General features: G+C 38.1%; 1 protein-coding gene across 1 annotated transcript; it reads right to left on the reverse strand.

The window, feature by feature from the left end:
- Window positions 1–71: 71 nt before the first annotated feature.
- On the reverse strand, window positions 72–9,100 carry MAK16 (MAK16 homolog). The gene is made up of 10 exons (XM_006916323.3): window positions 8,951–9,100; window positions 5,726–5,775; window positions 5,524–5,633; window positions 5,359–5,423; window positions 5,019–5,170; window positions 4,244–4,298; window positions 2,276–2,350; window positions 1,444–1,554; window positions 726–791; window positions 72–565 (listed from the first exon to the last, which is right to left on the reverse strand). The coding sequence occupies exons 1-10, from the start codon at window positions 8,963–8,965 to the stop codon at window positions 371–373; spliced, it is 894 nt and encodes a 297-aa protein (XP_006916385.1). The 5' UTR covers window positions 8,966–9,100; the 3' UTR covers window positions 72–370.
- Between the last annotated feature and the right edge of the window lie 11,884 nt (window positions 9,101–20,984).

Below are 20,984 nucleotides of genomic sequence, written 5' to 3' on the forward strand. Positions count from 1 at the left end.
GGGAAAGGAGCAAGAAAAAATTGAAGTCTGGACATTTCTAAATTAAGTTGGCGGGGGTGGGGCACCAAGGAAACGGTGTGTAGCATTTAAAATTTGGAAATATTTGCAACCACAGACTCATCTGTTAAGCTTCTTGGGCTCAAGCTGTCACTTCAATACATATGCCAAAGCTATAAAAATACTCTGTTTACAACTTAAGGATTTCCTCCACTCCCAGATTTCTTGCTCCACAGAAGTGACCTAAATATCAAAAACACAAATATTGTGTTAAATACAACATGAAGAGCAAAAACTGGAGGTATGTATGTGTTGAGTATAAAAGGAAGAAGTTCAAAAAGCTCAGTCCTGTTTATAAATGCCTGAAGGGAAATTACGTGGTTTTGGCCTTGGTCACAGGCTCTGTCTCCTGCTCATATTCTATCTCCACATAGGCTCGTTTTCTCTGCAAAGGTCCTTTCAAGGGTATTTTGCCTTTGTGTTTGGCATCAAGGGCCTTTTCTTCTTCTTCACTGGAGGATTTATCATCCTGATCTTCATCACTGCTGGCATCCAGTTTATCCATATCCTAATATGGGGAAAAAAGACACTAGATTCATTGCCCAAACTCCACTGTCCTCTCAATTTTGAACAAACTAGAGAATTTATCTGCCTCTATGTGTTTGAAATCCCCTCTTTTCCCCGCATCTGAAGACCACCACACGATTTACCTATAACTCTTGCCTCACCTCAAAATCACTTATGTCACTGTCATCCACTTCATCATCTTCCACAAACTCTCTTTTTCCCACATCCTAAAATAAAACACAAATGTTAGGTTCAAAATACATAATGAAAACTCAGCTTAAATATCTAGATTGATTCTTTGATAAATACATGCATAAATAACCAAATAAAAATCTACTTACTAGGCAACCAACTTATTTCCAAGTTTAATACTTCTGAAATCAGTACATAGGATTTACAAACAATTCTTTGTATAGTCAACTATTAATTTCAAATATCAAAAAATAGTTTAATAGGCAAAGTATGCCAATGTACCCATGTGAGTGAGTATCTATTTCCTAAATCTGCCCTTTTCCTAAACATACTATCACTCAGGTACCTCTCATGTTAACAGTAAGATCAAACCCTCTGTAAATTTCAGTAGGTTCCTTAATGGTATACTCCATCAGCTAAGGAAGTTTCTTCATTTGTCACCTTGCAGGAAAAATTTTAGAATGCCAATCAGTAAGATTAAAATTGTCAATGCATAGTCTGTTGACTAAATTTAGAGAACCAAGTGGCCACTGCTAGACCTGAATTAATCTCATGATAGAAAAATATGGTCAAATAATTATTTTTGTTTGGGGGACTGAAAATAATATTCTGTCTCTCAATTACATTAAAATAGATGTAGTCCTATAGATTTCTGCTTGACAAAGCAAAAACACAAACAAAGCTTACTTCATCATCCTCATCATCTTTTTCCTCGGCATCAGAAGAGTCACTCTCTGCCTCCTGCTGTTCCAGGGCCTTGTCGAAGGCATGAATAGGGAAGTTGTAGATGTCGCCATACTGAAGAACATAAACAGATTGGCTTTAACTACGTTTGGGTCTTACACTTAAAGATCATTATCCGACAAGCATATTATTTTTTCCTCAGAAAAATGAGAATACCTAATTTGATAAGTAATATTTCTATACTGTTTTCAAGCCTACGCTAGCAGTGTCTTTAAAAAGCCCCTTTTTTGTCATTTAAATCATCAGTGGTTAATACCAAACTGACAACTTTTATGAAGGATAGAAACAGATCATTAAAGCTTAATAGTCTATAAAACTCACAGATTAGAACAAATGTAATTTTCCTGACGAAGGAGGAATAATGAAAAAAAAATCATCCATGTCGTCTCTAAACGGCACTAAATCTTAAAAAGAGAATAAAAGTTCATTTTAAAGAACCTTAAAAGAGGAGGATAAAAGGCAGGAAGATCAGAACTGTACAGTTTTTATACAAAGACCTGGAATTGTTGCATTTGGGAACAGGAATTGGGAATAAAGGGAAAACGTCTCATGACTATAGTATCAAGGATAAAAACCAAAGCATTTTATGTGCTTGTATCACTGAACTAAAATGAGGAAGCCAGGACTATATGATACATATTTCAGGAATAAAATCAAGGTGCACATCTTTCTAGCATCTTTAAAAATAAAACACATTTTCCACTATTCCCACATTTCCTAGCATATTACCAACTAAAAAATAAAATGTGTACCCCAAAGCTCCTAGCTTTCTTACCGTATCTTGTTTAAGTCTCTCCAGCAATTCCTTTTCAATGGCATTGTCCAGCTGAGCAGCTATTAATGCCTTTTCCTGTAAGAGAAAAGAAGCAAACCTATTTACTTCACTAGTACTCATTTTTTAGCCTGTTGAAGACACTATCAAGTTTTTATAAGAAAGAACATATAATCACATTTCCCTCTCACTATTACTGGGGCTTCTGCCTCTCTAACCAGATATATTTCTTCTTCTCAAACTTTACCTCCCAAACTAAACCTTTCAAGAATTCCTACAGTTTTTATAAATAGCATTCAAATTCTAACAAAGCCTTTGATATACAAAGCAGGTAGGTCTACATACATTTAAGTGTCTCAGAAAATTAGCAACCCTTAAGCAGAAAAGGGAACAGAGACTTTCACTTATTTGTTTTCTAAAACCATGTTAGTTTCCAAGTGATAGAAAAATAGTTAAAAAATCTCTTCAATGATCTCTCATAGGAAACGCTACATGACATTGACCTGTACCACCCACAACCAAAACATAAAAATTTAACCTCAAACTACCTTTCTAGCCTAAGACTGTGCATTAATTTGATAGTGAAAATCAGAGGATTTTATAGTGTTACTACTGAAACTACGTTAGAATGAAGAACAGTGTGTGTGCTCAATCACAATGCAGGAACACTAGAACACATGGATCAGTTAAAAGACTACTGTGATGTTCTATATTATTCTCTAAAGTGAGTCCTTACACCTCAAGGGTGATCCACTGAGATGTAGGAAAACTCACTAACTGGATCCGGATAAAAACTTCTGCATTAATTGGTAGAGAGTGAAAAATAAAGAGCAAGTACTTAATGCGAACAATCAACAACGCATTTCTCTAAATATGTCTGACCTATCAGTTATGAGACTCCTTAAAGGCAAATTTATACTCAGCTAAGAACCAGACCATCACAAACTATTATATAAAAATATACCTAAGAGTGAAAGCACACATGCATAATAACATTTATAAATGATATATTGGGGAGCATATGTTCAAAAATTTTATTGATGGGGTGAGTGACCAAAAATTTTGGAGACCAATGATAAACTAGATTTGAGATACAGAACTCTACATGATTAATGGAAACAAAAGCATCCAGATTATTAAAGCTATGTCTTGACAGGATATGATAAATGATCAGGTAAATGTCTGCTGCTGGAAGTGAGGTAAGCAAAGCAAATACCCAGAATGACTGAAAATCTGAGCTTGTCAGAAAAAGAGAAATCCTAGGTCTTGAAAAGCATTAGAAAATTCAGCCTGAATGAGATACCAGTGAGATAGAGAGACAGACTGCTCTCTGGCACAAAGGCTGGAATTTCCTGGCTAGATTTTCCATGAATAGCACAATATTACCATTGCTATTCATTAGTTTCATAACAAAGCTGACTAGTTTACTTCAAAGGAACAAATAATCTCAACCAATTCCTACCAGTAATTTCAAAATTAAAACAACTCAATTTAGTGGCTTAACATGACCCAACTGACATGATGCTCTTAAAGATTTTTTAAAAATTGCATCTAGAGTGAACATTCTTATATTTCACTGCAGAACTACTAGTGTTTGGTTAGAATGATCAAACCCTGCGGGTAGTATGTAAGATATAAGATTGGAAACATACCAAAATTCTGAATTCTGAAACACCTGACCTCAAGAATTTCCGACAAGGAGTTGTGGATCTCTATTTAAGGTGTTTTTTCTGTTCTCCATTACATATATCCCCAAAACACCCATATTTTAACCTGTCCTGAAAGTTATAATCTTAAGATATGCAATATCAGCCATCTTATGCAACTAATACTCTTATCCATTAGTAAACCATCGTCCAGGGCTGGAACAGTACACAGACAGTGGTGACAATCTTGTTCATGTGCCCTACCTACACAGCCCTACCCTCAATAAAAATATAGAAACTATGAATATCAGAACAATAAGTTTACCTCTCTTCTTTTTTCCCTCCGCTCCACTTTTTTACTTAAAGGAACAAGTTTCCTCCTATGGGAAATAAAACACATTACCAGAAAACCCATGTACATGTACTATATGTTCATTTAAAAACCTGAAAAGATAACAAGGATTAGAATTGATTTTGTAGGGTTCAGTTCAGTACAGCAAGATTATATATTAAAATTTTCTAGATATTTAATGCTGTAAAAAGTCAGGCATTTTTACATATATTTTAATATGACTTTTTGTTTTCTTTAGGGATTGCGAGACTTCCAAGGGCATTCACCATGCTAACATTAATGTTTCAGTGAACTGAGAAAAAGGACTTTTTGTAGACTGACATCTTTAGTATTCTCTGCAGGTCACAATGAAGAAGTATTAGGGCCTATAACTCCTTAAGAAGGTACTCAATTCTGTGGATTTTAATATCACTTTTTAAAATTAGTTTTCATTGAACTGAGAGTAAAATTCTTACATTGCTGTTTATTAATATTTTTTAGGTCGTTTTCAAATCCCTAATTTTAAGATTCCCTCAGGGAGTTACAAATAAAATTTTCTGAAGCTGATTTTTAGACAGGGAGGGGATAATCAAGTTGTACTATACTATTTTTAAAATTCTGCAAAACGAAGGGCACAACTTTAAGGTAAAGTTATTTCTTATATCACAAAAGACCACCCAAAGTTGAAATGAATAGAAAGCATTACTATAGGTTTCATAAAATGATCCATGGAAAAACAGGTTTAAAAATAAATGATCTAAATACTTACTGTCGCTTTAGTGTAAGTTTTCGAATTCGAATTAGGTACTGGGTGATCTTGGTGAATCTCTGCTTACATTTGTGTCGAATGAAACGGGGCCAGTAAATTAGATTTTCATCTATTTGCTCCAGTGCTTTCTCATAGTTTTTATGAAGCCGGACCTATCAAGCAGAAAAAGGAAGCTTGAAAGGCAAGGGTAAATGAGTAGTTCTGCACTGTTAACAACACCTATGAGACCTAATGAGGATGGCTTCAAAAGTTTAATCTAGATATGATCAAGAAAGAGAAAAGCATGTGGCATTTTCGCTCTTGATCAATGGTTATTGCAATTTTATGTCCTGAGTCTTACCCGTTCCCAGAGACGTCTAGGAAAAGCTGCTCGCTCTATAACCTTCATATACAAGTAGCACTGTCCTGCAGGATAGATAACATTTAAAATTATTTAGAGAGACTAAAGAACATCCTTTTAAAGGCTGTTGAGTAGTTCTCATGGAACCCAAAACTGGGGAGTTACCTTTCTCTTCTTTGATAGTGGCATACTGACTGTTTGCCAGGGGACAGGACGACCGATTACACAGTCCAGTCAGGCTATATTCATTTCTGCAGAAGCTCTGCGTCTTAGTTCTAGAATGGGAGGAAAGGAGTAAGAATTAAAAGCTGGATTACCAAGACAGCAACTAAAGGAACCTTTGTCCAAGTTGCAAATCTAGACTCACCTTATTTTGAAGGAACAAAATTGCTTGTTTCCTAGTGTATCCCAGATAACCTGCAAGACAAAACATAAACCCATTTCAATTGCTCTGACCCAATAGATGGCATATTAATCCAAGAAACAATGCTCTAGGGCAGTGGCCTGCTTTATTGAGGAAAACAGTCTTTGAGGAATGAAGAAAAAATGCTGTGTAAAGCAGTCTGACTTATTTACTCTACACAAATAATAGATTCTTAAACACAAATTAGCAATAACCATAACCCCATTACCCAGAGATAAAATTTCATTAGTATTTTGTAAATATTTTCAAGTTTTTCTACACGTGTATACATTCCAAGAACTAATGTGCCTATTTGTATATTATCAACAAAATGAGATCACATTATATGTTTTGTAACTTTCCTTTTCTACTTAAAATGTTCATTTCCCATTGTAAAAGGTTGCACAGTACTAGATTTTTGGATATACGTACCATAATTTTATCTCATTAAGGGCAAGGAGGATCATCTTTTGCTATCTTCCACTAACTAATAATGTACTCCTTATTCATGCATTTACTGTATACTTAATTTATGTTAAGTCCTGACACACAGGAGATACTCAAGTATTTGTTGAATTAACGAAGGTACAGTCCTTAAAGAGTGTTATCTGTCTATAGTTAGAAAAATTTGTAAACAAAGCATCACAAAGCAGCAGTTTACAATAGAGGTGTATAAGAGTATGAGAGCCTTTGAGTGAACTGCCCTGAGGAACCAGTAAAGACTTTAAAGTAGTTAAAAGGAAATGCATAAAGAAATGTAAAAGAATGGAACAACATTTTTATAGGATGTGTTTGGCAGGGGATGGTAGGAAACAGGGCAGAGGAAATGATAAACCCATTCAATTGCTCTGACCCAATAGATGGCATATTAATCCAAGAAACAATGCTCTAGGGCAGTGGCCTGCTTTATTGAGGAAAACAGTCTTTGAGGAATGAAGAAAAAATGCTGTGTAAAGCAGTCTGACTTATTTACTCTACACAAATAATAGATTCTTATAGAAAGAGTAAACACAAATTAGCAATAACCATAACCCCATTACCCAGAGATAAAATTTCATTAGTATTTTGTAAATATTTTCAAGTTTTTCTACACGTGTATACATTCCAAGAACTAATGTGCCTATTTGTATATTATCAACAAAATGAGATCACATTATATGTTTTGTAACTTTCCTTTTCTACTTAAAATGTTCATTTCCCATTGTAAAAGGTTGCACAGTACTAGATTTTTGGATATACGTACCATAATTTTATCTCATTAAGGGCAAGGAGGATCATCTTTTGCTATCTTCCACTAATGTACTTCCAGTAATAATGGAATAATGTACTTCCAGTAATAATGTACTCCTTATTCATGCAGCATTTACTGTATACTTAATTTATGTTAAGTCCTGACACACAGGAGATACTCAAGTATTTGTTGAATTAACGAAGGTACAGTCCTTAAAGAGTGTTATCTGTCTATAGTTAGAAAAATTTGTAAACAAAGCATCACAAAGCAGCAGTTTACAATAGAGGTGTATAAGAGTATGAGAGCCTTTGAGTGAACTGCCCTGAGGAACCAGTAAAGACTTTAAAGTAGTTAAAAGGAAATGCATAAAGAAATGTAAAAGAATGGAACAACATTTTTATAGGATGTGTTTGGCAGGGGATGGTAGGAAACAGGGCAGAGGAAATGAAAGGAAAAGTAGGAGTTCAGTCTGGCTACTGGCTTTAAACATCTGTAAGTTAATGACTCCCAAACTGTCATTTCCTGGTCAGACTTCTTTCCTGAGCAACAGACTTGTATATATACCCAGCTGCCTACTTGACATCTACACGTGGATTCTTTAGTAAAAGGTAAAAGATTTATACGATCTGAAGAAAAACCAGAGCATCTACGTGTATTCTAAAAGGCATCATACCCATTAACATGTCCAAATGGAGTTCTCAATTCCACACCTCTCAAAATACCATATTCCTTCCCTAGCCTTCCCCGTCTCCATAAATAAAACCACGACTGAACTATTTGTTCAAGCCTCCAACCTTGATTTTTTTTTTTCATTTAACCCATCACCAAGTCTTGTCGATTTTACTGATAAAACAGATCTTAATTCATCCACTTCTTTTCATGTCCACCATGACCTTAGTTGAAGCTACTTTCATCATAATCTCCTTGCTTTCATTTTCTCTCCTTCTACAACCTTTCACACAACTAGGGAACTTTTCATAAATGTAAATCAGATGGCATTTCCCACTAAAATCCCTAAAACCACTTCCTGAAAACACTACATGATCTTGCCTTGGCAAGCATATCCAACTTCGTTATGTCTCTCTTCCCTTGATTCCTATAACACAGTCACATTGGTGTCCTTTAATATATTCCTTCTCTCTTATCTCCAGATTTTTGTACCTTACTGTTGCTTGCTTTTTCCCTCAGTCCCTCAGTGACAGTTCATTCTCATCCTTTAGATCTCAGCTCAAATGTCTACTATTCAGAGACACCTTCCCTGATCAGCCCTATCTGAAGTGGTCTCTTCTAATTACTCTCTACTCATCACCTCTGGTCTTAATAATAGTACTATTATTACACAGTGCAATTGTTTTTATTTGTTCACTTGTTCGTTGTCTCACCCACCAGAGTGCTCCAAGAAAGCAGAGGTCTTTTGTCTAGCTTATTGACATCCAAATCTCCAGTAATTATTACTACGCCTGGCACACTATTATTTCTCCTACAAATAACTAAATGAATGAATCTAGGATGCTTCCAAAATTATGATTCAGGCAGACAGTGAAACAAATATAAAGAAAAACTTAAACATAGGAAAAGCATATTGAAAATGTGCACATGGATGATCTTTAAGTTTGATTTCTAAAGTTAGCGGTATTGCACCCCAGGCTCCTGCCTGCCCTCCTAGTCCCCAAGGACAATACGTAAAGTCCATTACTGCTGGACACCAAGGACTGGATACATACACCGACCTTGTAGATTAAGGTGGTTGTGGTCTAGCTCCTTAATCCTGCCGAGGCAGCGGGCTTGGGGTCCAAGGCAGACGTGAAAACCCCACGCCCTGAAATCAGGGCTCTGAAAGCCTCGCTTCCGGAGCCATAGGGGGTAATTGGGCCAGCTGAGTATGCAGATTCTGAGTCGCCTAAAGTGGGTGAGACGCCCTCCATAAACCCCGGGTTCAGGCGCAAAAACAGACTCACATCATCTGACTGCATGGTGTCAGCGGTACAGCGTGCGTCTCTGTCCAAATCCGGGAAGCAGCCATGCTTCTTCCGGCAAGTCACTTCCGGTACTCTAGTCTCACCTATCGCGAGTGTTCTGATTTCTTGGCCTCGCACGGAGCGCCCCTTAGCGGTCTAACTTACACGCGCGCCTGTACGTCCACTGCTACGTCGGGACAGTCACCGCACCCTCACGCAGGGTGGGTCTTGTCCTGGGCTCACCTGGACCGCAAACGGAGTTAACGTTCCTGTGTATCTCTGCGCAGTAGCTGGCCAAATCCCGGAATGCAGAGGCCGAGAGTGTCCGACGTGACCTGGTCTAAAGCGCAGTTTGTGACCGCCCAGCTCTCCAGGCCTCCATTCTGCCTATCATTAGGCTTGGGAAAGGCGCGTACCGCCGCCTGCCGGGCCTTAGCGCCAACCATTAGGGTTGCGGTGTTATTACTCCATCACCTAAGGAGTGGATCGCAAACTCGGTTCTTTTTAACCTGAGACTCTCACTCCCGCATTTACTCCTCCCTCACCCCGCAGATACTTTTGGTGCGGCATTGAGTCTTGACTTTTGAAGTACCTGGGTCAGATAATCTTTTTTTTTTTTTTTTTTTTTAGACTAACAACTCTTTTCCACTTTTTATTTTGTCGCGGGGGTTGGGGGGGGGGAACCTTTACTAGCTTATATCGTTTTTCGAAAGGTCATTTTAATACCAAAAGAGAGGCGTAACCTCAGAATAAGAATGAGCCCTTAATTTGTATATAATATAAAGTAATTCAGTGCATCATAAATAATGTAATTTTGCTGCATGCAGGTGAAAATGAATTAGAACCACCCTGTTGGAAAGCATTGATTTAGCAATGGTTTTTGGACCGAAACTTAGGTTCTGAAAACCAACTCATTTACTAAATCTCTTTGGGCGAGTCACTTAACCTTTATCAAACTGTTTTCAATTTGAATTGCGGGGTACGTGAACATTAGAAGTATGTTAAATGCATAGTTTACATCGATTCATAAAATATTGTGATCGTTCTCACTCGCCTACTGCCCTAGACAAGGCTGGTTTAGAGACCTAAAGTCCTACATACGCAAGCCCTTCTCTGATAGTAAATCACGATTAAAACAACGTGGAAGAAATAAAAAGGGGACAATGCTTAACCATCTGCACTACACCATACTCTCCGAATTGTTTTTGGTATAATACTCCTTCCCTGCTCACCACCAGGAGGTGAGTCCTGTGAAGAATCTTTTTTTTTTTTTTCAATTGGAGTATAACTAACTTTATGTTAGCTTTGGGTATACAACATAATGATACTATTATAGTTTGATATATTGTAAAAGATTCACTGCGTAAGTGTAACGACCATCATCATATATAGTTATCTATAAATTTTTTTCTTGTGATGAGAGCTTTGAAGATTTACTCTCTCAGCAATTTTCCAGTAAGCAATACAGTATTAACTATAGTCATCATGCTGCACATTACATTTCCATGATTTATTTATTCTATAACTGGAAATTTGTACCTTTTGACCCACCTTTACCTATTTTTTGCATGCCTGCCCTCCCCCCCAACCATCAAGCTGTTCTCTATATTTTGAGCTCATTGGTTTTTGTTGTAGTTTGTTTCTTTTTTAGATTTCACATATAAGTGAAATTGTATGGTATTTGTCTTTCTCTGTCTGACTTATTTCATGTAGAATTTCATTATTCTACATGCCCTCAAGGTCTACCCATGTTGTCACCAATGGCAAGAGTTCATTCTTTTTTAATGACTAATATTCCATTGTGCGTGTATGAGTGTGTATATATGCACGCACATACATTTACAGAAATGTATAGCAATAGATATACTACACGTTCTTTATCCAGTCATCCAGAGAAGCTCGGGAGCCCAGAAATGTTTTTGCTATTAGAACAATTTCAATCCTTTCTAGTCCAAGTTGGGAGTACTTTCACCACATACAATTTTAAAACCTTTGTGAGCTTTCTATGTGGAATCTGATTTAAGTTCACTCCATTGGACAAAAGCCATCACATACTTTTTTTTTTGAGGCAAACTTCTTTTTATAGCCATAATCATGAGTACTTTGGGTTGTCATGCTTTTTTATGATTCCTACTGGCTCTTTTATTAAGTTGAGAAGATTTACAAGGTGCCATCTTAACTATTTTAATTTTTTTTTTTTAAACGCCTATAGCACCTGGTATTCCCAGGTGGTCTCCCTTCCAAGCACTAATCAGACCTGACCCTGCTTAGCTTCCAAGATCAGAAGCGATCTGGCACATTCAAGGTGGCAAGACTGTAGGATACCTTAGCTCTTTCAGAGGTCTTAACTAAAGATCTGCCAACCTGATCTTAAAGATATTTTACTGGTTTGAGGAGACTGGAGGTGAGAACCGGTTTTAGTTTCCAATCTCCTAAATTTTGATTCTTCTATATTCTCTCTAATTTCTGCCTATAAGGTGGTCTTTTTTTTCCCCCTTCAATTTATTTCTTTGTGGCAGTACCATATAATATGCAGCTAAAAGGTAGAAACTGACACTTTTAGCATTTTTCCTAGAAATCTTTTTATCCAGATATGCAAATTTATTACATTTCAACTTTTCCAAATTACTGTAGGTAATACTTTTACCAAACATTTTGTTACTACAGAAAATGTGTCATCATTTTTCCGGTTTGCTATAGTAGCTTTCTTACTGCTTTTTCAGTCTTTGCCTACCACCTGGTCCCAGGACCAATGCCACATATTTTAGATTTTTTTTTTATAGCAGCAGCCCACTTCTGGATATTAATTTCTGTATCAGTTAGCTATGGCTGAAACTCAGTGACTTAAAAGGCTCTCTGAAACTCAGTGGCTTGAAAGAGTAAGTACTTTTTATTGCTTTTGTTTCTTCAAGTCAGATGGGTAGTTCTGCTGGCCCAGAACAGACTTGGTTGAGCTGACCTGGGCTTGCCCATGTGTCTGCAGTTAGCTGCAATCAGCTTGTGGCTGACTTATCTAGGATGGCCTCACTCACATATCTTACAGCTGACTGGCTATTGGCTGGGGCAACAGGGTTGACTGAGTCATTGTCCCTCATTGCACAGAAGGCCATCATGGGATTATTCTGTTGGTAACTGGGCATGGTACCAATGAAAGGAATGGAAGTATGCATAGTCTTTTGGGCCCGGGACTGGTACCCTGTCTGTCACTTCGGCCACACTCTTTGGCCAAAGCAGGTTACAATGGCAGCCAGTATTCAGGAGTAGGGAAATAAACTCCACTTCCTGATTGAGAGCTTCAGATTCACATTGCAAAGGGAGTGGATACAGAAGGGATGGATAATTAGGACCATTTCTTTAATCAATGTATGTAATTAGAGGAACCACTTATTATATAGTTTGTCTTTGTTTATAACTAAGTCCCTTTGTTGAATCATAGATTATCAGGGAACACTTGGGAATGATCAGGTTCTATCTCATCTTGCATGTCAATGAATTTCACGACATCCACAATAAGTCGCAGTCCAGCTTCTGATAAGAAAATTTTAGTGTCAGAAAAACTATTATTCTCGTCCTCTATCTTCATACGTTGATTCAGCTGACTATACAGCTATACATGGAGCAGTTCTCTCTGAGGGAAATCCAGAAACTGTTAAAGTGTCATCCAAAGTGTACATTTTGCATTTTGTATTGTCAGTTTAAAAATCTATAGCCATTTTGGTGTGTGTGTAGTAGTATGTCATTATCTTATTAATTTGCATTTCTCTGATGACTAAAGAAGTTAAGCATCTTTTCACATACTTATTCGCTATTTAGATTCCTCGGTGAAGTGCTGTGTAAGTCTCTTGCTCCTTCCCTCCCTCTTTTTATGGATTTTTTTCTTTATTGCATTGTAGGACTTCTTAATATATCCTGGATACGAATTCTTTGTTAGAGAAACCTATTGCAAATATCTTCTGCTCGGTGGACTGTTTTCATTCCCTCGATAAGTGTTTTTGATGAACAGAATTTCTTACTTTAATGATATCCAATTTACCAATGTTTTCTTTGTGTATGTTTGGGGTTTTCTAGAATTTGCTACCACTATTATCAACCCACTTTTATAGAGAGGCCAGTTGAGGTACTTGGCACTGGAGCTCTGCAGGACCAAGCTAGAGTGAGGCAGGCCAAGGGCAGCAGTCACCCTCAGGTTACTGCAAGTGTGCCTAGCGCTCGCATCACTCCTGGAGTTACTGTCTCCTCAAACTTTGAGCCCTAGATGCCTCACTTGCCCTTTTTCTGGTCCTAGCCCTACCCAGGTCTTGAATTATTTCCCTAGGTTTATCACCTTCTGTCTAGACTAAGGCAAAATAATTTTAATTGGGGTATCTGAATTCGGAATTCAGTACTTTGAAGTCAGTTAAACAACTTTGCCAGTAAAAAAATAAATAACAACAGCAACAAAAACCCTAAATCATCCTACTAGGTCTACCAAACACTGGTACCTGACTAAAGGTATCCAGGCCTCTGCTTTGCTTAGAAGGTTCTCAATTTTCTTGAATAGGTGACTTTGAATGTGCTCCAGTCTTAAGTGAGTTTGAGAAGCAGACAGTGTCCAGTGACTTGCTTTAGAAAAGGGTCTCAGGAGCCTTCCAAAAATTTTCAAAAAGGGTTGTGCCGAGCGGAACCCTTTGATGCCTCCCATTTGAAAGCAAGGTCCCACTTGCTTTCAAATGGGAGGCATCAATGAAAACCTGGATCCAGGATCTCTGGGCCTGGATGCGCTGTTATCCCGCCTTTCCCAAATCTCCTGTCCGAGTCTTTGCCTGAGCTCCCGGGGCGCAAACTGAAAGTGAAAAACCCGGGCTGCAATGAGCAGAGCGAGCCTCCTTCCCTGAGAAGAGGTGAGTGTGCATCACTAGGTCTGCTTGAGTGTTACTTTGGTGGGGGTAGGCTGTTGGTGCTAAGAAAGAAAAAGACTTTTCTGGTGCCTCTGGAAGCTGGGACGCTGCCTGCGGGACTCACAGCAGAAGAAAACCTCTTTGTGCCCAGAGGGAGCGTATGTGAGAGAAAGACGGAGTTGAGTGCTGAAAAAGAAACCATGTCTGTTTGGGGAAACCTCGGGCAGTGCTTTCCAGATACACTGCCTGAGATTTAAACCTATCTGGCTGCTGAAAAAGCCCCAGTGGGAGGCAGGTGACGCGCAGGAGCCCCCACTGGGGCCCAGGAGGCGCGCAGTTCCCTGCGTCTGAGAATGAAGGTTTTCTCGTACTTCCCGCTATGCCACGATCTTGCCTGCCCCACCGACTGGAGAACCTAACTCTGCCATTGTGTACTGTGAATGGCTTCCTTCTTCCCCACGTCTTTACCGAGAATCACTTGTTGCTAGAATTGTGTGCTGAAGTAGCGATTCTGACCCGCTGTAAAGAGCATTGCGCATTTAATGGAGAGAATGCCCAGGGAGAGCCCCCAGAACCGCAGGCTTTGCTTATCTATATACGCAAGCCATTTCCTAGGTGTTTTTGTATGCCATTAGCGCCCTCAGCAAAGAACTCATTTTGTGTAAGAAACAGAAATAACATTGGTGTGATTTTAAGACATTTTCTGGGGATCTTTAAATGATTCTTCAATGTACAAATAACATTTTGCGAATACCATGCAAAATGTCTTTTTCTTAACACCACAGCTCCAACAGACTGCTCCCTGCTCACTGCCACAGCTGCCCGAAATAGTTGAGCAGAGTGCTATGCAAGTCGTGACTTGAATTGTTAATTTAATGTATTCTGTGGAATACATTAAATACACTCTGGCTGCGTACAGTTTTGAATATGGCAACTTGGTCTTCAGGATCTCATTCCCCTTATACTTCCTTCCTCCTCTGGAGATGAGATTCCTCTGAAGCTCTTGACCAATCTTGGGCTTGCTAGTGATGTCACACTACAACTAGGGCCTTTCCTCCCACCCCCCACCCCCCGTGGTCCACGATGGTCTCTCAAATGGAGGACTTTCAGGTGGGGCCTGGCCATCTGCACTGAATAAGCAGTCCAGGTATTTGCACACTAATGGCAGAGCTGCCAGTCTAGACAGCACCCTAAGCCTTAGTTTTGGAACTTTCTCCTTCTTCCGACTGCAAGCCAGAGGCAGCGTTGTAGCATGAGAGGATCTTTAAGGTCTCTTCCGTTTTCGAAATTGCTGTAATAACTTCATTTGCTGCCTTCCTGCTAGATGGCACTGTGTAACGGTGAATTAAATACACAATCCCAATTGCTACTGTTTTTATGGCTCATCTTTTATTGTTCAATTAAAAAAAAAAGTAAGTTTTCAAGTTCTATCTTACAAACATTTTTGAAGACGATATTCAAACTAGGGTTAAATTTAGGAAATAAAAACATAGTTTGAACAAACAATAATGTTATTTGTATATTGTTCACTATACAGACATCTCCAACCCATATTTAAATGCTTTCTAAATTTGGAATATAAGAGTTGATTTCAGTAAGTAAAACAATATCTAATTCAATCATCAGCATTCTACAATACACATTTGTTATAGTATTCTTGAATATGGGTTTTTAAAAATTAAAAAAAAAACTTTATCTTTCTCTACAATATTTTTCAGATACTTGTTTATTTGAAGATAAAAATTTGAGTTTTTGAAAGTAATGTTGAATTACTAAAAAGGAGAATGAAGATCAAGTAATCCTAAACTTGTTACATAGAAATATATCTTGTTTTATGTTTCCAGAAGTCTTTAGATTGACACAAATCATCTTTATTACTGTCTCTTGGTTAATCTTTATTCTATGGAGAGTTTTGCTCCTAGACACCATTTATGGGATCAGAGAGCTTAATTTTGGGAATGAAACCTCAGACGATCATCTGGGCTAGCCCTTTGTCTTTAGGTATATGAAGTATTAGACACATTTTGTCAGTGTTATTTAACCAGTTCCTCATTTATGATTACATAAATGATAAAAGCAAATGAAGGATTTTAATTCTGATCTGCAAGGTAGGAAAATTGTTACGGAGTAATCAATTAGCCCTGCTTAGAGAAATGACAGTAACTAAAAAGACCTTACAGGGAAAAAGATGAGAAAGAGTCCTGCTCTTGAGCTGGCTCAGTTCTTAGCGTGACACATAATCTTCAGTCTTATGCCCTCACCTCATTTAAATCACCTATGCCTTATGAATACTTCTGTTTGGGACTTTATATTGAATACATACATATATATATATATTTTGGTCTGGGTATATATTTTTATTTAGTTTCTGCATTAAGTAGATCCACTAAGTGAGGGTGGATCTGCATAATTTGAGTGCTTCACTGTGTGTCTAGAATTTAAGAATGGCATCACCTTCAGTTCTGCCATAGCAATGTGAAGGTGTTTGGGCTACAGCTTCTGTTCCCCCATTAATCACCTGTCTTGATTCACATGGCTGCCAGTATCTCTTCTCTCTCATTACTCTGTATTTATCTTGCCTGAAATGTGTGCTTGGCTGAATAGGATGACCTTCCTAGGTAGAAATCTGCAACCCAAAGCATTCTTTACATAAATATGAAGTCCATTTCAGAAAGAGTGAGGGACATGTTAACACACATAAATGTCAATAAAGAAAAATTGGGTGAAAGTGGAAACTGTGGAACCATCATACACATTTGTCAGGTGCCCAAGGGACAGTTACGACATGAAGAAAGTCTTCTGCAAATTAACAAAATAGGTTAACTTTTTAATGTTCAACTATCGTGTACACACCCAATAAAGCAGCTTTAGAAGGTTTCCTGAAACCCCCCAGCTTTCTGCATTCTGTCCACTTCTGTTATAGAAACAAGTACACAATGATACGGATCTAGATCTGTGGACTTGGCATTGGGGAGGAGAAAGGCTTTCCAAAGCAGGTAGTCTCGAAAGACTTGGAGAATGGCTAGGACAGCAAAGAGGTATGGATGCTATAGACCAGAGCACAGAACGGGAAGCTACATTCCAAGAATAGCAGAAACAAAAGGTGTGTGTGGTGGAGACAGAGGGAAGAAAGCTAGAGAAGTAGAGTGGGGTCCAAGTGGAGCTGTTTTCTAAGCTGGTGAGTTTTATCTGTATCTTGGAATCTTTGGGAAACTATTAAAGGATTTTAATCAGAGGAGAGAGATCTAATCTACATTCCAGAAACAACTCTACACGCTAAGTGCAGAATGCAAAAGGTCAGACTGGTAGGAACATGTTATCAGGTTTTGGGAGTAACCAAATAGGAATAGACGAGAAATATTGATGAGGACAAGTAGGGTTGAGGGACAGTAGTAGTTAAAAAGTGCCTGGAAGTTGTCCCAAAGGCCCTTAGGGCTTCGCATCAAGCCTTTCCCAGGATAGCCACCATTTGAGGGGTGTTCTGAGGACTTATATATTAAAATGAAACTATATTGTGGGAGTGTCGAACCTATTTGAGAAATTATGATTTAGTGTGAATAATTTAAGTTTGGTAATTAGGTACATTTCTTCTAAAGACTCTCCTAGAATCTTATGTTCAGTTAAGATAGTGGCTTATTAACCCAACTGATTCACCAGAGGAGAGAGATCCAGGAGTCTTCCTGTTCCCTGCCCTGTCTCTTTCCCAGCCAGTGGGGAGAGGGAGGGAAAGGTAGAGACAAACAAACTGTCAGGGTCAGAAAACCCTGTGCGTCACCTAAAGTTGGTTTCTCATTTTTCGCTCAAGTGCACAGCAGAAATTATCTCTTGGTTTCATTTCTGAGACCTTTAACCTACTCCTTGGAGTGGCCCTGCATGGCTGAAATTTGAAGCTGGCATATTCAGGCTGCTGATTCACTTTAAGATATTCAATCTCTCTTCTGTCCATTTTAATTCAAAATAAAGTGGGGAAATATTTTAGGGTGAAAGTGGTGGTTTTGATGGAATAGCACTTGCAGGAGTACGAGGTAGTCAGTCACTCACACTCAGCTCCAAACGCCTCTCTGGGCAGCAGGTGGCCAGCCCCAGACAGTGCATACCAGCGGCACAATGCGTTTTAGGAGCTCAGCTCCAGGGTCAAAAGAGTTGGGTAGTGAGACTCTCTTCCACATGTTATCTACCATGGTTGTCTGAAGAAACACACATTGCTCCATTGCTCCATCCAGAAAGGAGTCTTCTTGGGGGCACCCTCTTAGAGGACTAAGATTGACCCTGCAAGCGGTGATAAAGCAGAAGGGAGCTTTCCTCCTGGAGTCTATTGCATTAGAGCTTGTTGCCCTTCACGGTGCTCTCTGCAAAGTCCATCTGTCGGGCAACTGCTGACTTGATGATAAGCTCCTGGGTAATTATGACCATATATTAGATTGATGTGCCCAGAGGCCTGGTTTATGGCTCCATGCTATCAATCATAATACCATCTACACTAGCTGCTCTATTGTTTAGTGGTGAGAATTTAACCACAGCTTGGTCCCTGAGATCCCACCATACTTCTGGCTTTGGGAATATAACCTCAATTGAGATTCTTTGGATGGAGGGGAATTTGTAAACTTAAATTCTTCTGTCATAGTTTGTACAGCCATGTAAAGACTAAAAAAGACTCTAGGACAGGCCTGAGCTATGTCATAGCTATAAAATATCCCAAAGACTCCTCATATCCTCTTTTATTTTCCTGTGATCCTGACTCTTTTGTACTTTTAACAATCTGTCACTGTTTTCCCCATATCTTTCCTTTCCACTGATCTTGGAGTCAGGTGACCTGATTTCTAGACCCACTTCAACCTTTAAAAACAATGATCTTGGACAAATCACTTAAACTTGCTGAGGCTAAGTTTCCTTATTTATAGGAACTGAGAATATTAATACCTACCTTGCCCACTTTACAAAACTGCTATCAATAAGATTGATAGATCTAAAAATATTTTTTAAATGACATAGTTTAAAACAAAAGATATATGTGGTATAGGTGATATAAGATGGTAATATGATTTCATTACCTAATCTGGTTTACATTAATCATAGCTATAATAGCTTTTGCATATGAAATGATAATTTGATAATCTTTCTATTATGCAAGGGAAATACTGATAGTTAACATTTATTGTTTACTATGAAGAAGCTGAGGCTTAGAAAGATTTAGTGACTTGTCTAAATTTATGTTACGTATAAATGACAAAGCCAGGGTTGGAAGCCTAAGTGCTAGCCCCACACTATGTAGTTAATAAACTACTAGGGTCTGCTGAGTAGAAGGAAAGGTGCTTTTCAGGTTCTTACAGATTTTTCTTACTTTTTCCTCTGCCAGCTGACAGAGCTATTCTACACAGTTTTTTTTTTTTTTTTTCTGTGATTCAGACAGATAACCTGAGTGTTAACATTATCTAGTGAGAATTTTATAGTCTTGGTGTTAAATATAAAAGAATGCATAAACTTCAAAGCTTGACTAGTTTCTGGTTTTAATACTTATCAAAATTATAGTCTTGGGCAAGTTATTCACTTCCTTAAAATTCAGTTTTCTTATCCTTAGAAGTAGGGATAGTAATTGCTGCTTCATGGAGTCATTGGGAGGACTGAATGAGATGCCTGCTGGGTACTTAGAATGAGCCTCATAATAGGTCACTCAACAAATGTTAGTGATCTCCTTTTCTTTGGCAGAGTATTCCTCCTTTTTACATTCCAATTAATAGGATGTATTTTAGATGAATTCAACTTCATTTTCCACTTAAAGGTATAATAAAACTTATAGTATTTAAAAATTAGATAGCAAATAGTTATTGGACATTTATGTGCCAGACTCTGAAATAAGTGTTTTATCAATCTTATCTCATATAATTCTCACAGTAACTCTCTAGTTAGGTACCATTATTATCTGCATTTTGGAAATTCAGTAATGCACAGGAGGGGTTAAACCAGCTGGAGAGCTGAGATTTGAATTCCGGCAGACTGACACTAGAGTTCATTCTCTTAGTCACTGGATTACGAGAATTCCATGGGTGAAAGAAGAAAAATGTGCTTTTGACAATTTCTGAGACCAAGGGTTATTTTGTTGATGAAGGAAAAAAATATTCTGGACCTAAAAGTAAATCAGGGTATATACATGAGAGGGGAGCATACCTTAAAGACCAAGATTTTAACTAGAATTCTACATCATCTTTATGATTATAATTGTATCCTTAATTCTGTATCTGAGAGATATGGAGTCAGATTTTAGAATCAGATCTTTGGAGTGTTTTAAATCAATACTCTACATTCTAGAGGAAGGTTGATCCTTGCTCTGTTCTGAACTCCACAGTGTCATTTGCCCAAGACCCTTGACTTCATAGAACCCTGAGAACAAAAGGCATTCTATGGAACTGAGTTCATTTTTAAAACTTTTTGAAAAGATTATCTGTTTCAGATAGATGAAAATCTTATTTCGAAACTTCCAGAGACTCATATTACCCACATATTCCACTGCTTTATTACACTTGTCATAAAAGACGAAACAAATCAATGATTAGAATTCCTTATGTTGTGGCCAAAGTTGTATTCCTTCAGAGGGGATGGGGCCAGTTGATCATTATCTATTTTTGATCAAAGCCTGAACCTTTTATTTATTTATTTCTTAATTTTTACAGGAGTGGGTGGATAGTCCTGGTAATTTCTGCTCTACTTCTCTACTCCTTTGAAACCTAGATAGAAGAAAGTGTAAATGACTTCTGGAATTCAATCTGGCTGCAGAGAAAATTAAGTGGAAACAGAATTTTAGACTCAAGACCTGATTATAGACCTGTCACTCTCCTCTCATAGGCTGTATGACCTTAAGCAAGTCACTTCACCTCTCTGGGTTTGGTTTCCTTATTTATGACTGAGGTATTTGGACTACATGATCTCAAAGGTTCCTTTTGGTTTAGAGTTTTGGGTTTCTACATGATAACCCTGAAAGACTACATTGTTTAAAATCTGCACTATGGCTAAAAGATTATTCATTTGTTACAGTTTTATTTTATTTTATTTTATTTTTTTATGTCTTCTGGTCTGAAGAATCTCCAGCTGCTCTGATGATAGCTTAAGAAGACTGCATGCTGTTCCCTCTTGATGCCAAGCCAGGCCCACTCAGAACCTCG

This window comes from Pteropus alecto, unplaced genomic scaffold (assembly GCF_000325575.1).
Source record: "Pteropus alecto unplaced genomic scaffold, ASM32557v1 scaffold24, whole genome shotgun sequence".
NCBI lineage: Eukaryota > Metazoa > Chordata > Mammalia > Chiroptera > Pteropodidae > Pteropus > Pteropus alecto.